The sequence below is a fragment of the Zeus faber genome (genome assembly GCF_960531495.2).
Source record: "Zeus faber genome assembly, chromosome: 7".
Lineage (NCBI taxonomy): Eukaryota > Metazoa > Chordata > Actinopteri > Zeiformes > Zeidae > Zeus > Zeus faber.
This window is the reverse complement of record NC_137203.1, coordinates 21225075-21242354: the sequence shown is the minus strand read 5'-3', so window position 1 is coordinate 21242354 and position 17280 is coordinate 21225075. Positions and strand designations below refer to the sequence as shown.

Genomic DNA, 17280 nt, shown 5'->3' with positions numbered 1-17280 from the left:
ATACACATACATACACATACATACACATACATACACATACATAAGGCGCATACACGTACCCATGGGCTCCCTGGTGGTACATAAACATATTGAAACACAAGCACATTACCGCACAGGAAATGATATTGTTTGTTTGGATGAACACAATTAGTATGGCTGGAAGATGGGGAGGGGAGTATCAAAACAACCTTTTTTCCCCAGTATATAATATTTCAGGAAAAATCTGAGCGACGCGTAAAGCGGGTGATGGTGTACCTTTACTAGAAGCCGATGGAAAAAAATCAAAGCAAAATCAAAGGTTCCCAGACTTCCTCGCCCCAAGGGTTCTCACTTCCAACTGTCAGGCTACAACACAGAAAATGTCTCGATTTAGTTTCCAGCACAATAAAAATGCCTGTCACTCTGGTGAACTCCTGTTGCCACAGAGGGGAAGACACGCGGATGAAGGTAGAGAGAGAGAGAGAGAGAGAGCGGGAGAGAGAGACAGACAGGGACTTTCACAGAATGACAGAACTCAAAAGGAAAGAGAGAGAGACAGAGAGAGAGAGAGAGAGAGAGAGAGAGTCAGGGACAGAGGAGAGGAGACGACAAAACCGCCTGGGCTCTGGTTCCAACGCATTCGACCTCATCCCTCCCTTGCGCGGAGATGAAAGCTGGATGATGATCCTGTCATCTGTCACTTTTTTTACTTGCTCAACTCACCCCTTACCACACACCTAGACACCCCCTCGCCGTGGCATCGCTCTTCTCCTCTACCCCTCCCTCTCCCCCTTTTCTATCTCCCTCTCCCTCTGTGTGTCCTCCCAGGCCGCTGGCTCCTCGGGATTTCAATTACACCGGGGTGAAGGCCCGTGTTAAAACGCTGAGGCCACTTTTTGTATTCTACTTTTCCCCTCCCTTCCGCTTGTAGGTGCTGCTGCGGACGTCTGATTGGCCAACATGTGGGTCTGCCTCCGGGCATCTCGTCCAGTCAGAATGATAAGGCGGAGCGCCTTGCCAAGAACGACAGCCTATCAGAGAAATGGTCCATCAGCAAGCACACGCAGCTCAGCCCCACGGACGCCTTCGGCACCATCGAGTTCCAGGGAGGAGGACACTCCAACAAAGCCATGGTGACTCTCTTAAAGAAGCTTTGTGGGTAGTCAGTGGTTTTTGCATCGGGTCCGACAACCCTGGAACATCTGGCGGCTTTTAACTACAGTAAAGACGAGGCGATAAAACGGAAAGATACAGCAGTCGGCGGGGAAACTCCTCTCACTAACCAAACTGTGACTTAAGATCTTGGCAAGGGGGCGTCACGCTGGTGCAAGTCTACATCTGAGGAATTGGAGATGAAATAAGTATTAAATTTGATGCTCACCGATCACCGATCTGGTTAATGCAATTGGTCGGAATAGGATTTTGATTGATGAATTCGACCATTTCAGCGGGAGGCCAGGCACGCGCTCTTCCTTCACACCTCCGCCAACCGTTGCTTTCCCTCCAAAGGCAGCGTTAACAGTATCCCACCACTGCCACGCTGAGTGTAGCCACTAATTTAGAAAAATGAAGTGAAAGAGTGTTCAGCTGCATGTGTAGAAATCCATTCCCTTAAATGAAATTGGAGTCAGGCTCCAACGTGTATATTGTTCCTGATCCTGGCACACGGCGTAGTAATATTGCAAGCAGTGGCGAAACATGATGGCGATAGGCCCCGGTGCAAATCATTTCTTGGACCCTCCCCTCCCCGCGCACACACACCCAGTTGGGGACGGTCCATTACGCACGGTTTTGTTTTGTTCAATAAGGAAAGGAGAAGAATAAAATAGCCATAAAAAACACAGGGAAGGGGACGCACAGCGGAGTGCAGTTTGTGTGCAACCCAATCACTGGCGCGCCCGTCAAGGGTGCCCCATCACTGGTTGCACCGTTGGTAGCTATGCCACTGATTGCAAGCTGTCAGGTAGTAAATATGTTTTATGTGTGATGTTTAGACACGCATCTTAAATTATTCATCCAGACTCATGTCAGGATTGGATCTCTGGGGTTTTGGTTAGCCACATAAACAAATACTATGCATGTTGTTCTCCAATGATGATAAGCATCTGGTGCTGTTCAATATACTGTAAGATTACTGGGTAATAAAATGTACATAAATTATTACAATTAGTAGATGACTGAAGGGAGTAGAGCTCTGTATGAGGTCATTTGGCCCAGATTACTTCAAATTGACTTGATAGTGACTTAATAGAGTTGATGACCTAATGGAGTGGCTAATGCGATTGATTTCATGACCTCACCCGTTTATGTTGTCCTCAGTATGTACGTGTGTCTTACGACACCAAACCGGACCTGCTGCTCCACCTGATGACCAAGGAGTGGCAGCTGGACCTGCCCAAGCTGCTCATCTCAGTCCACGGTGGCCTGCAGAACTTTGAGCTGCAGCCCAAACTCAAACAGGTCTTTGGGAAAGGCCTCATCAAGGCGGCCATGACGACCGGAGCCTGGATCTTCACCGGGGGGGTCAACACAGGTGAGGGCAGAGATTAAAAGGCACAAACAGCGATTTGCTAACCATTAGGTGTTGGGAGTGTATACATATATTTATGAGTGGTAATGCCGATAATAAATACTTAAGTAGAGCGGGTTGTGTGGTAATCGTGCGGATTACTGGTTTAATCTCCATCTTCCTCTGGGAAGCATGTCGAGGTGTCCTTGAGCTAAACACTGAAACCCTAACTGCTCCTGATGAGCAGGTTGGCGGCTTGCATGGCTGCCATTGGTGTATGAATGTGTGTGTGAATGGGTAAATGTGACGCAAAAATCGCAAAGCGCCTTTGTCCTTTGGGCAAGAATGGATGCTATATCTAATGCAATGCTGTATGTGAGTTCAAGCTTCTATTTTGAGATGCGTGACCCAATGTACATTGTCAAGGGCCTTTTCAGAACAGTTAGCAGTTATTTTGGATCAAAATAAGAGACTTTCAGTGTAGAACAATTTGTCATAGTTGAAGCACTTTATTATATTGATCACGGGTCAATAGATACAGTCATGTTTGGCATAAGACTGCCCTATCTGCACGGGAGTACTGCAAAACCCCCCTCTGGATCGAGAACGGATCGGAGCATTAACACCAATTCAGTGTTGTCAGTGTTATCTTCTGGTATTGTAGGAGGAGGCTGGGGTGGCATGCGGCGTTGACAGACGTTGGAGGGAGAAGATAGACTGCCTTGTTGAGTTGAAGAGTAGAGATAAGTCATCTGACGCTGACTGACTGTCAGATGACATGTGACTCCTTGCCTCCTCCTGAATTTACACTATGAGCTACGTTTCTGTCAAATTGTGAAATTGCAAATTAATTGTCAAAACTACTTTGCTCTCAGGATTGTTGGAAATTCTGATGATTGCATCTTACAAAATGTAACCAGCTTCAAGAGGATATTGAGATCCAGTGCAATGACAGCATGTTGTGCTTTATACCGCAGCCAATGTATCAGGAAAGAGACACAATGTAAGATGTAGCAACAGAATTAAAGAGATGGGTGGAAGATAGTAGATAGAGGGCTGAATAATGGATGGAGGAAGGATCAGTAAAGCTGTCTGTGACGGTGGTAGATCGAGAATGAGTGTCAGGAGGGGAGATAGTCTCCAGGCCTGACAGCGGCTCCCCAGAGGACTACAACTACAGGCCTGAGGCTAGGATCTGTCCGTATGTGTGTGTCAGTCACTCTGAGAGCGTGTGTGTGTGTGTGTCAATCACTCTGAGAGCGTGTGTGTGTGTGTGCGTGCGTGCGTGTGTTTGTGTTAATCTGTGTGACGTGCGGACCCTCTGTCCCGGATCAATTAATCTTATTTCCAGAGCCGAGTCGAGTTGCTTATCTAACAATACGTTTTGTCAGGATCTGTACAAAACCATTTCCTTTTCTCTGTTTGGCAATCTCTCTCTCTCTCTTTCTCTCTCTCCCCAAACATAATCACGCAGGAGTGATCCGCCACGTGGGCGACGCGCTGAAAGACCACGCCTCCAAATCCAGGGGAAAGATCTGCACCATCGGCATCGCTCCCTGGGGTATCGTGGAAAACCAGGAGGATCTAGTTGGCAAAGATGTAAGATTGTGTGTGAGGCTCTCTCAGTTCCTTTAAGTCCTGGTTTCAAGCACTCACTCTATTTTAGGTTCCGGGAGGAAGTTTGAGGTTCACGGATAAATGTCTATAAAAGGAAAAAATGTTAACAATGGCCAGAATCAAAATGACGTGCAAAAAGGTTGGAAAGGGGAAGGGGAGGCGATAGGTGTGAAAACACAGGGAGAATTCTTGTCTAACTTTCGGATAAAGTATTTACCCGTCAGTGAACACTGTTTAATTAGAAAACGCTGCACCCTGTGCATGTGTGCCGGCCCGGCGCCACGAGGAGGCACTCAGTTGTATTTTCTGCCCCCCCCGGCCTAAGTTTTATGGACCCCATAGAGTGTCATAGAGACGACCGTAATGAAACACCTTATTTGAAGCTTGTTATCTGATCCAGTTACAAACAGCATTCAGCACCGACACCAGTTCCACCAATAAAGACTCATTTGGACTCGACCAATCAGAACGCATATCTCATGAATATTCATATCTTACCAAGAAAATAAATCTGCTATCTGCTCGTCTGGACTTTCTCCTTTCCTTTTTCCTATAGGCTAAATAAAGCAATTTATTCTGGAACATGCAACTCATTTAAACACGATAGTTGCTCCGTTATTCTCGTGCCGTGATTATAGAAAATACTATCGGGAAAGGAGTTGTTGTCTTCTTTTTCCCCACTAAAACCACTGAGAGGCGCCCGCTTAAATATTATTTGGGCTTATTATTATTCTATTTTATCAAAAGTTGACAGTTGATATTTAAAAAAATCGGGTTGGGGACTCCTCTTTTAGTCAATATACAATACAGCTGTTTCCAACTAAATCTCGATGCTTTTTCTTTAAAAAAAAAAGTTTTTCCAAATGAAAAGATTTGCCCCCTTGCCATTTTTAACTGTCCCCTCTTCACTTCATCCTGGCACCAGGCCTGATGTGTGCAAGGACTTACTTACTCAATAGTGTGTGTGTGTGTGTGTGTGTGTGTGTGTGTGTGTGTGTGTGTGTGTGTGTGTGTGTGTACGTGCGTGCATGTGAGGGAAAATGCAACACGCAGAGAGCCCTGGTTAGCTCGAGCCGCATTATCAGTGTTGATGGCTTATTAGCTGCTGAGTCGGCTGAATCCTGGCGGAGATTCCCGCTCTCCACAAGTGCACGGCGTTTGAACAGCTGGTGGGACGCCACGGAACCACACGCTGACTCATCCAGATCAGCGAGATCGGAGCAGCTTAAAATTCACGAGAGGGTCCCGTTTTATTCATATTATCGGCTGAAAAACTGATGATGAGAATAAATTCTACTTTCTCGCCTCACACGCCTACAGAGCGTGGCCCGCAAAACAAAATGCCTCTCTGCAAGCTGACATCACTCACATCCTAAATAGGCGCCGTGAGCTACACGATGTGCAGCATATTAACAGCACATTTTCCTTTGGTTTGGACATTTTTTCCCGACTAGATTGTTCTTTTTTCATGACGTTCCCGTGCTTTTGACGTTGCGTCGCTGCCCAGGTGGTCCGTCCGTACCAGACCATGTCCAACCCGCTGAGCAAGCTGACGGTGCTGAACAGCCTCCACTCCCACTTCATCCTGGCCGACAACGGCACCACGGGGAAGTACGGGGCCGAGGTCAAGCTGCGACGCCAGTTGGAGAAGCACATTTCCCTACAGAAGATCAATACACGTGAGTGCATGACCGTCAGCAACCCTTTTTTGTGTGGCCGGTGTGGCCGACTGTGACAAGGTGGACGACAAAGAAGACGACGGAGGTTAATGTAGGCTTAATGGGGCTTTATTAGAAACTTAATGGTTTAACAGGTTAATTGAATTTGGTCCTCTTTGTCCACTGCCGCGACAAGAGCAACATTCTCATTATCTGCTTGGGTAGGGAATGTACTGTTACACACACACACACACACACGCACACGCACACGCACATGCGCACGCATGCACGCACGCACGCACACACACACACACGTCCGTGTGCACAAACACACATACACACCCACACACATACACACACACCCACACACACACACACGCACACGCACACACACATTACACACACAGACACACACACCTGCGCGCACACACACACACGCACAAACACGCGCCCACCACTTGATTTTAGTTCTCCATAGCATAATATCCAGAGCCAGTTAGAAACTTTAATCAGAGAAATGTTGTTTGATGGATGTTTGGCCATAATTTCACAAACGTTCCGATCTATATTTGAACTTTTATTGAACTTTGAGGCTTTTATTTTATACATTAGACTGTGGATACAGTACTGTAAAACGTTCTTTTTTTTTTGGTTGTTTTTTTTCACCAGACACATCGGCCTTTAGTGTTGAAAACACAGCCTTTTAACAAGATACATAAGAGTCGAACTTCAAGGTTTAATGCAAGAGCCGCTGCTGCTTTAAAATCTCCCCCGACTAAGAAGAGCTGATAAGACTGCCAGATTGTTCTGTGTCCCGAAAATAAGATAAGATAAAATAACACTTTATTCATCCCCGGGGGATCTCAAGAAATTCAGGAGGAGGAAAATCACCACTTATTCCCTGTTTCCTATTTCTACTTTCTGAGAGACCTGCGATCATCTCGTAAGATTGTCATCCAGTCATGTGACCCATGGCCTTCCCTTTGTCATCCTATGCCTGGGCTCATACTGAAGGGGCTGGGGAGGCAAAGGGACGCCCAGCCGTCACGCCCGCACCGTGGCTGACCATCTCTATCTGTTTGGTTGCTGTCTAGCCTCATTCTCTCCGTTCCTTCATCAGTCCTCGTCGAGCGCAAACAATCCCTTCTTTAGCCGGCGAGACAGCCTTTAGGTTTACGCCGGAGGATTATTGGAACAAAGCGTCTGAACGTCTGAAAAGGCGGCCTTGTGGCAGTTTGGTCTTTTCACCTCTTACCTCCATTGTATTTAAATTTACAGCACGTAATACCTTTATACAAAGGCGAGCCTTGTCATTTCTATCAGTTGGTCTTTAAGTCTGCTGCTTCATAGCTCTTATTTAAATTTTCCTCCGCAGTGCTCGTGTTAGTGCAAGGAACATTAGAGCCAAAGCTGCTGCTGCATCTGTTTTTGTGTGTGTGTAAGTGTGTGTGTGTGTGTGTGTGTGTGTGTGTGTGTGTGTGTGTGTGTGTGTGTGTGTGTGTGTGTGTGTGTGTGTGTGTGTGTGCGTGTGTGTGCGCGTGTTAAAGGGATTATTTATATTTCATGTCAAATATTTAAAATAAATATGTGAATTGTAAAACATAGGCCACAGCTTTTGGTGCACACTTGCTTTTCCCCGGTCCAGAGGGATGTTACATAATTGGAATAAAAAAACAAACAAACCCAAAAAAATAGCAGCATCTTTTTTTTCTATTTGCATAACGCGCTGGTAAATAATCCATTGATTTTCTTTTCTCGAAAGTGAAGCCCATGCGTGTTTCTGTGCATGGGGTTTCAGCATGCATACTGTGTGTGAGTGCATGTGTGTGTGTGTGTGTGTGTGTGTGTGTGTGTGTGTGTGTGTGTGCGTGCCTGCGTGTGTTTAGTTACCCAATCACCTCCAGGGTTGTCAAGACAAGGACCATTTCTTGATTTGATTACCTGTCCGTGGTCAATAGGGGAGCGCATCAATTTTCCGCACAGCACGGCTCCCACGGGAGGGACGCAGCCGCTGCCTGGGGTCCAGTGCAAAGAAGGAAAAAAGGATAAAGAAAGATAAAGAGGGAGTGAGCCAGTTTGAATTCAATTGTCTAACCCCATGGCTTGTGGGCCACATGTACCGCAACACACACAGGCACGCACGCACGCACACACACACACACACACACACACACACACACACACACACACACACACACACCCACACACACACACACACACACACACACACACACATCTCCCCTTTCCACTTGATAATCTGACACACAGCTACAGTATGGACTGCATACCCGAGTTTAAAGGGAAAGCATGTCGGGCAGATAGGCGTCCATCGCTCCCTGTGGTCCTTCTGCTATGTGTTCCAACAATCCTGCGGCTAATCCTGCTGCGCCCGTGCACGATCCTCTGCGCTGCACGTTTGTTCTCACGTCACTGCCAGCAACGCCGCTAGAAGGAAATTGGCTGCACCGGATTTTTTGCGTATTTATCAGGTTTCTGTATGTGCTGCATGTAAGTCGAAGACGGCCTCTGGTCATGACGCGTATTGCTCAACTGGTTCCACGTTATAGCCCGTCATTGTTTCGGTGCCTCTGCGTTGGTTTGTTTTAGTGGCACACGTACCCTGCGGTCCATTAGCTTGGTCTGGGCGGTACCATTGGCACTTGTCAGAGCTCGTCGCCGCCACAGCACTCCGGTGTAATCCCAGAGTCACACGTACGACATCTCTCTATTGGCGAGCGGAGGAATGTGTATTCCCCTCTGCATGCCCTGTATTTAATGGATGCTTGCGACTGCCACAGTGCCATTTCCCCCGTCAGCTGACGGAGGATGAGGGAATCGGACGAACAGCTCTGGCTGTGAAATGTAAACATGGGGGAAACTGTGGCGGAATGTTGCGTGGGCACGAGAGAGCACGCCCGGATTTCCATGGCAAAGCCGCATGACTATCTCGTTTAACGTCCAAACCCGGCGAAAAAACCCGGCACGGGCCTGCCCGCTGGAGCGCAGCACACTAAAGGAAAAAAATGCAAATGAGCGTGGACTGTTGCTACAGATGTCATTTTGGTTTAAGACGGAGTGCTTTGTCTATCGCAATAGTTCTCAACGTGAGGTACGGGGACCCTCAGGCGTCCTTTGAGAGGTTCCAAGGGGTCCCCAGCAAAACATTCAAAAGACATTCGCACCATTTAATAATGTACAATAATGAATGTTTAGATCATAATTTCACTGTTTGCTCCCTAACTTTAGTATAGACAGGTATGAAATTTTGGACTGAATCATATCTAACAGTGAAGACCTTCGAAAAAATTGCAGTCCCAGAGATTAAATCTTATCTGTGAGCTAAAGGGTAACAAATTGATGGTCCTTGATATGAATGTGGTTGAGAATCATTGATTGAATATACGTATCAGGGATATTTTTTTTTATTTTAAATTTGTATACTTACAACCACAAACCTCAATCACAGAAAAGACCAGAGAGAAGGAACGAGAGGAAGTGTGGAGCGAGACAATGAGGTCCAGGTTGCACAGATAGAGCAGAAGGGAAGGGAGAAGCGAATGAGATGGCCTCTTACCTGGAGGTGTCTGTGGTGGACGGGCACGAGGACAAGTGAAAAATAGTGGCACGGTGGCGCCCTGGGTTCAATTCCCACCCGGGGCGCTGTTGGCACCGTGCTCCGGTGGGTTATCTCCCAAATAGGAGCCTTTCTGTGTGGAGTTTGCATATTCTCCCCATGCTCACATGGGGTTTCCTCCACCTACCATCAGTAAGGACCCCCACCAAAAACATGCACACATCATCGTCTGACCAGTGATGAACACTTGGTACCAGGTCCCCGGGCACATCGACGAATGCTGCCCACTGCTCCTTGCTGCCCCCCCGGAGGAAGGACAAGCCAGGATGGGTCAAATGCAGAGGCCTCATTTCACCGGCCACCATCCAAAAGTGTGTGCATGTGTGTGTGCATGCATGTGTTGTAGTGTGGTGTGTTGCGTGACAATTAAAGATTCTTCTTCTTAACATGGAGCGAGAGAAAAGGAAGAGGAGACACAAGCGAAGATTGAGTCCTAATGTAGGCTTTCTCTCTCTCTCTTTCCTTACTGATGCCTCCGGTCTACAGCTCAACCTTGATCAGCCCAGCAATAAGGTTGGGAAGGCAGGTTGTCCAGTTTGTACGTGCGCATCGAGTGTATTTCCATACGTCTTTTCGTCTTTTTGGAAAACGACCTTTTGTGACGGCATTATTGATCACAGAACATGTGGTTCAGGTGGAATTTTACAGTAGCTCTAGGGGGCTTGGCTGAATTTTGTAATCATGGTTTGCAAATATCACATTCTTTTTGACGAATACCTCAATAATCGGTAGTTTGTCAAGTTTGGAGAAGACTATCGGTGATTTCATAAGATATATTTATACGCAAGAAATATTTCAGAAACAGTCATTAGTAAGGTGGATATTATGACCGGGCAGGTAGAGGTGTTGATTAGAAGAACTATCTGGTCTTATATCACAATATTGATATTAAATCCATATATCGCCCAATCTGACTTGACAGTCGTACACGAAAAACAGACGTGTGATGTACTGCACATAGAAAATGAGGAAGACATAAAACCAAGCTGGGGAAAGATGCTCAAAATTATAGTTTTGGAAATGGAACTGTACTGGAATTGTACTTGTTAAATTTCCTGTGGGGAAATAAGCCATATATGGTCATTGTTTAGTGGCTTTAAATCTACTGTTTAGTCAGATATTGATACTTAAGTTCATCAAACCAAGTGATGCATTCCGATTAAAATATGGGAAAAAAAAAAAACGTTCTGAGCTGGAACAATAAATCTAAAAATAAAAAAATAATCAACTAAATCTTTATTGTGCCGTTTATCTAATTTCTAAGTATTTATTTGTCGTCAAGGGATAATAATTAGCGTGCAGAGTATGCAGGCATTCATATCCCTTCTCAACACACACGCACACACACGCACACGCACGCGCACGCACGCACGCACGCAGGCACACACACACATACACCGACACACACACACACACAACACACATAAAAATCAATCAGGTGTTCCTTTATCCACAATTTCCCAGCGCAGTGTCTTTTTCCTGGTCCACGACACATTGCGTGATCGATTCTCTGTGGCTCGCTCAGTCCTGAAAACACAATAACTCAGCTCCAATGGAAATCACGACACGTGGCGGGTTTCGACACAATTCATTTAGGGAGAGCGGCGCGGAATAAAATATCATGCTGTCATGTTCGAAAACAAAAACACACACACAAAAAAACAAAAAACGGCCACAGTCTAGACGGTAAAATAAAGTCGGTCATGACACTTTTACCCTGCCGATGTGACCTGTTGCCGTTCCCCGCTCCGAAAACGTACGATCGCCATGTGGTGTAAGGGGAGGAGGGAGGGATGGAGATGACCCACATAGAGCTCCGTCTCCACTCGTCCTGAAGTTAATGTGACACATATGAGGACACACACACATATAGAGACATACATACAGTGTACATCTAGGAATGCTTATCAAACACACACACACACACACACACACACACACACACACACACACACACACACACACACACACACACACACACACACATCTACACACACCTACATACACACACGCATTCACAAATGCACAAAGTGAGTCATCAGCTGGTCCCTAATGAGGACCCATTTAAGCATGTTACGTGTGTCCTGCTTACATGCACCACACACACACACACAAACACACACACACACACACACACACACACACACACACACACACACACACACACACACACACACACACACACCAGACACACACACACACACACACACACACCCTTTCTCGCTCGCTGTTTTCCCTGCCTAATTCCCTCGATCCCGCTATACTTCCCTCACCCTCCAGCCTGGATAAATATAGAGCGCGGCGACCGACGGGAATCATCCGTCGCCACTTCCTTCCTCACTTCGCAAACAAATGTTAAAAAGAAAATCCTTTTTAAAAAAAAAATCCTGTTTTTTTTGTTTTTTTTCCTCCCTCAAACACCTAAAATGCCCTTTAAATGATAAACACTCACAGATAGAAAGAAAAAAGAGGAGGGAATGTCAGAGGGTGAGATTAAGGTGGCGAGGGAGGGCGACAGAAGACACGGGTAAACAACTTCCACGATAAAGAACAAAATGAGGGATCAGTGTTTTCATTCTCTCGCCAGAGACCTAAATGTGTGTGAGGAGGAGGAGGGAGGGAAGAGGAGTGCAGCGCTGCTGAAAAACAAATGGCTCGAATGAGGATCAATAGATTCCCGGCGAAAGAACAACAAACACCACGGAGCAACGAGAGAACACCAGAGACAGATGAAGGATTAAGTACAAATGTAAGGTTGGCGCGAGAGAGAGAGAGAGAGAGAGAGAGAGAGAGAGTGAAAGAAAGAAATGGCCGACGGAGGAAAAGCCCCGGCGCCCATCGTGCGCCAGCTGACAAAATGATTAGCTACCCTGGACCAGTCCCACAATGCTTTGGTGTGGCAGCGTAATTGCGTTGCGCTCTCCGAGCAAAAAAAATCCCCCCAACAACATCAACAATGAGCAACGTCTCCACCAGCAGCGACGCTAACGACACATTAGACGCCGCACCTCATTTTTTGGAGAGGCCGCTCCAGGTAGAAGTGACATCCTGGGGGGGACGGCGCCCGTGGCCTCCATCCCCATGTTTCAGATGCTTCCTCACGGGAACACACCGACCGGCGCAGAACCTCATCCACACCGGAGGCCATTCGATGGGTCCGTTAAATGAGAACGAACCAGAACCACTGTGTTCTACTATGCTCGAAATCGAATTGCCCTCTGGAGAGGAATTGAATTAGCAACGCGGTTGTGAGCAAGCGGCTAATTGCTTCTCGAACAAGGACAGGGGTTTTTTATATTCTCCAAAGTGCCAACTCACATCAAAGCTAACAGAAGCCATGCACGCTTAAAGGTGCAGTGTGTAGAATTTACGGAACAGTCTTGGCAGAAATGTAATATAATTTTCATAATTATGTTTAAGTTTGTGTATAAATAATGAAAATAAGAATGGTCGTGTTGGCGTTACCTTAGAATGAGACGTTTATATCCACATAGGGAGCGGGTACGCTTCACAGAGGCCGCCAGGTTGCACCGCCATGTTTCTACGGTAGCCCAGAACGGACAAACCAAACACTGGCCCGAGAGAGGCACTTTGCCGTTTTTCGCGAATTTCATGGCCTCCGTCTCTTCCACAGAGGCCAACCTGTTGCACCACCCTGGGGATGGGTGTTCAGTTGGTTGCGATCGACATTCTCAGCGCTAGATGCCACTGAGTTCTACACACTGCACCTGAAATTGGGTCAAACGAGGTAACTGGCAGCGCTGAGAATCAAAGGGAGGATGGAATAATTCAGAGGAGCTTTCGGCTCTCGAGCAATCGCAAAAATCCCTGGCAGTTGCAATGCCTGAAAAAAGAGTCAGAGAACCCAGAGGAACTCGAAGGTGATTGGTCGACCACGCTGTACTGGAGGTGTGAGGTCGGCTGTGCTGTGGAACCGGGCGAAAATGTTTACTCGCCGTGTGCATGTACGTCCGTCCTTTTAAACAATGTATGGAAACACGCACACGCGCACGCACGCACACGCACGCGATCACACACACACACACACACACACACACACACACACACACACACACCAGCATTAATAGAACATTGAGATCATCAAGACACATTCATTGTAGTGTCTTCGTAATCTCATAATTAATCTCATAATTTTGTCCTTAGAATTTCGTGTCCTCATCAATTGGCTCTAATGCTGTTTTAAAATATAATTAAAATTATCTATGACGATATTGTCCTCATAATAATGTCCTCATGATATTTGACATACATGATATTTGATTTACTCTCATGATTGAAAAGTGTTATAGTGCTCCATTGAAATCAATTAAACTAAGCTTGTTTTAAAAGGTTTTGCGTGCATGTGTGTGCGTGCTTGTGGTAGTGCACATTTTAGTTTAAAAACAAAAAATTCCCCGTAGCGATTAACCATGACACAGCTGTGCATTCCCTTTCCTCATCTGCTCCTCGGTGGGTTTCAATTCAACCGTAATCTGCTTTGGAAAACTGTATTGGTGGCGCTCCGTAACGCGGGGGGCATCGATATCCACTCTCAACACACACACACACACACACACACACACACACACACACACACAATAACAGATACGGAGATGCACTGATGGACATGGTGGAGTCTGAAAGTCACTTCTTCTCCTCTCCTTCTCCTTCTTCTCTTTCGTGCTGAGTCAATCGGAGCTCATGTGATGCGTGATGTCTTGTGGCACACAGTGACGTTTTACCTCTCTGAAGTAGGCAGGGGCCTTAAAATACACCCCTTATGTAACTGTCCCTGTTGCAAGGCTGCGCCGGGCTCTTCAAGGCAAACCTCAATGGTGGTGCATCACGGTTCTAAGTGTGTGTGTGTGTGCGTGTGTGTGTGTGTGTGTGTGTGCGTGTGTGTGCGTGCGTTTTTGTGTGTTTGTGTAAACTTATGTTTATGTGCACGCATATATGTCTGGGTCTATATAGTAAATAAGAGTTTCCGCCCGTGGGGAATTGGAAAGACCAAGATCAGTGCAGTGATCTTGGTGCAGTGATCAGGAAACGGCGAAACTGGAAACAAATGGAGAGACAAAGAAGCGGCAAGCGGGATAAAGGTGGCGGAGGGAGGATTCGGTGAAAGACTCGGGACAGAGGAAGCGAGGCGTGTCCGCTGGAACAGAAGGAGATGGGCGGGACTTATGACGCCTGAAAAACAAAAAAGATAATAATCCCATCAAACGTGTTGTTGAAAGGAAGTCTTCGAGATAAAATAAGGGGGATAATGGAAGAAAATGTCGGGCTTTCTCGTTGGGTGGAGGTGAAATCTAAATATCTACGCACAGAAAAACCCACCTGCTAATCGCAGATAATTACTTCAAGAGCTTTGTGAGTCGCATGCCGGGAGCCGTAGAACAGAAATGGCTTTATCACTCCATTGCTTAAAGACAGCCCCGTACTTACACACACACTCTCACACACACACTCTGGCATTGGCTGGTTATTTTGGGTACAAGTGCTAGTTTCTAAAATATTCCAAAATAACTGTAATGTCTGTACCCTCCCGACAGGTGAGTCAGGTGCTACACTATGATTCAGACACTTAAACACACACACACACACACACACACACACGCACACACACACATACACACACACACACACCTCTTTCTTTTCTGAGCAAGTCGTGACATTGAGGCATTTGAATCAACAAGAAAATTGTAAATCTAAGGGTTCCATAATTACTCTCCATTGATAATCCATATTTTAAAATGATCTTACTCTACCATTATCTCCCTGTCTTTCTCTCTCTCTCTCTCTCTCTCTCTCTCTCTCTCTCTCTGTCTCTCTCTCCCTCCCTCCCTCAGGTATTGGCCAGGGGGTCCCGGTGGTGGCTCTGATCGTGGAGGGGGGCCCCAATGTCATCTCCATTGTGCTGGAGTACCTGCGGGACACGCCCCCCGTCCCCGTGGTGGTGTGCGACGGCAGCGGTCGGGCTTCGGACATCCTGGCCTTCGGACACAAGTACTCTGAAGAGGGAGGGTACGTTTCCCTCAATTTCCCACTTGCGGATAGAGTTTAATGAGGTCTTGTCCCATCTCATCTTTTTCGGACGTTTGGTTTGCTAAAATGAGGGCCTCGAAAGGCTTATGAAGATAAACAAGTAACACGCGTTTGAACCAAAATGATGCATAGTGTGCGGAGCTAGATCTGTCAGACAACTTGACGGCGCCACACGCTTTCACGCCCTTATGGGCTGGTCATTGAGGCAACCATTTGCTCCCACTATCTGCTTTGCTGCCTGCCTTGCTGCCTGCCTTGCTGCCTGCTTCGCTGCGTTGCTGCACTCCCTCCAGCTCACTCCACTTCCCCTGCATCCACCTATTGGGCTTTATTCCTCTTCCCAATGGGGGGATTCAAGCTCATCCCTTGAAGCTCGCTGAGTATGGCTATGTTTTCTGTACACCTTGCTGGGAGTGATGAGCAGCACAGCCCAGACACCAAAAACAAACCACGCAAATAAATAAATATCATTTTGACGTAAATCTAACAGTTTTCAGTGGGAAATGTGTCCGGTGTAAATTGGAATGACGAGAGTGCTTGGGCTTCTTTTTTTGCTGCTCTAAAAGCAACAGCGACCATTCGTAATTTCACATTAGTTTTTATGAGAACATTAAGGTCAACCTGCATGTTCCCCTCCTTCCAAAGACGTAAGAAGGATTGATGTGAGCAGTGGAGACGCCGTTAACCTTGGTTTCTCTTACCGACGTACATAATCCAATTTCGCCCAAATTCTACGGTATTCTTCTTCTACATCCCCCTCCCCATCTCTTTTTCTATATACATTTTTCTCCCTCTCTCTGTTTGTCTTCTCCATTTCGTCCCCCCCCCCCTTCTCTATGAGAAATATGACCTGTTGCCATCGACTCTTTAGAGCTCAATTAATTATCTGAGTTTAAGCATTTTCTGGTTGTATGTGAATATTTTATAAGATCCTCGCTCCCTCTCTGTCTCTCTCTCTCTCTCCCTCTGCCTGTCTCTCTCTCTCTCTCTCTCTCTCTCTCTCTCTCTCTCTGTCTCTCTCTCTCTCCCTCTCTCTCTCTCGCCGCAGGATAATTAATGAGTCTCTGAGAGACCAGTTGTTGGTGACCATCCAGAAGACCTTCACCTACAGCCGCATGCAGGCCCAGCACCTCTTCATCATCCTCATGGAGTGTATGAAGAAGAAGGAGCTGGTGAGTGTCTTTTTTTCCACGTAGAATGACCGGGACAAGCTCACATCCCAGTTATGAGACACCGTGAGTTTGTCTTGGACCCGATAGATCTCTTATATTCTTGCTTGTCAGTCGCAAAACATTTACTGACTCAAGTATAGGCTTGTGTGTTGATGACGTGTGATATTAAGTGGATGGTAATGTATTCAAATGACTGTTGGGACCAACTGGCCTTCATTCTGAGCTTCCCTTACACCTCTGGCAGTGTTTAATGCAAGACACAGCGGTAGCTGTCACACACACACCATAAACACGCACACACACACACACACACACACACACACGCACACACACACACACACCTACACACACCTCCTCTCCCGGGGGAAAGTCGAGGTTCCTTCAGATCACTGTCAATCACAAGGAATTGACCTATGATTAATGCCTGTGTCTGTGTGTATGTTAGCGTGGGTGTACTGTATAGGTCCATGCACGTGTGTGTGCATATGCCAAATGTGGCACATTGATCACCAGTATTGGGTAATGTTACTTTTAAAAGTAACTTTTTACATTACAAGATTACTGCCATTAAAAAGAAACTTGTAACATTACAGCTTTACCGACTGATAAAAGTAACTTGTCAGTGTACTTTTGCGTTACCAAAGATGAAAACGCCCATTTCAGTGA

General features: G+C 46.5%; 1 protein-coding gene across 5 annotated transcripts in view; it reads left to right on the top strand.

The window, feature by feature from the left end:
- trpm3 (transient receptor potential cation channel, subfamily M, member 3) overlaps positions 1–17280 on the top strand; it is a gene marked incomplete at both ends in the record, with an annotated part of 139689 nt that overhangs the window by 80443 nt on the left and 41966 nt on the right. For all 5 annotated transcript variants that reach the window (XM_080004002.1, XM_080004003.1, XM_080004001.1 and 2 more), the window contains 6 exons: positions 911–1112; positions 2299–2512; positions 3963–4087; positions 5613–5784; positions 15247–15421; positions 16491–16614. In XM_080004002.1, the coding sequence (XP_079860128.1) occupies positions 911–1112; positions 2299–2512; positions 3963–4087; positions 5613–5784; positions 15247–15421; positions 16491–16614 (1012 nt within the window). The remainder of the gene's footprint in view (positions 1–910; positions 1113–2298; positions 2513–3962; positions 4088–5612; positions 5785–15246; positions 15422–16490; positions 16615–17280) is intronic.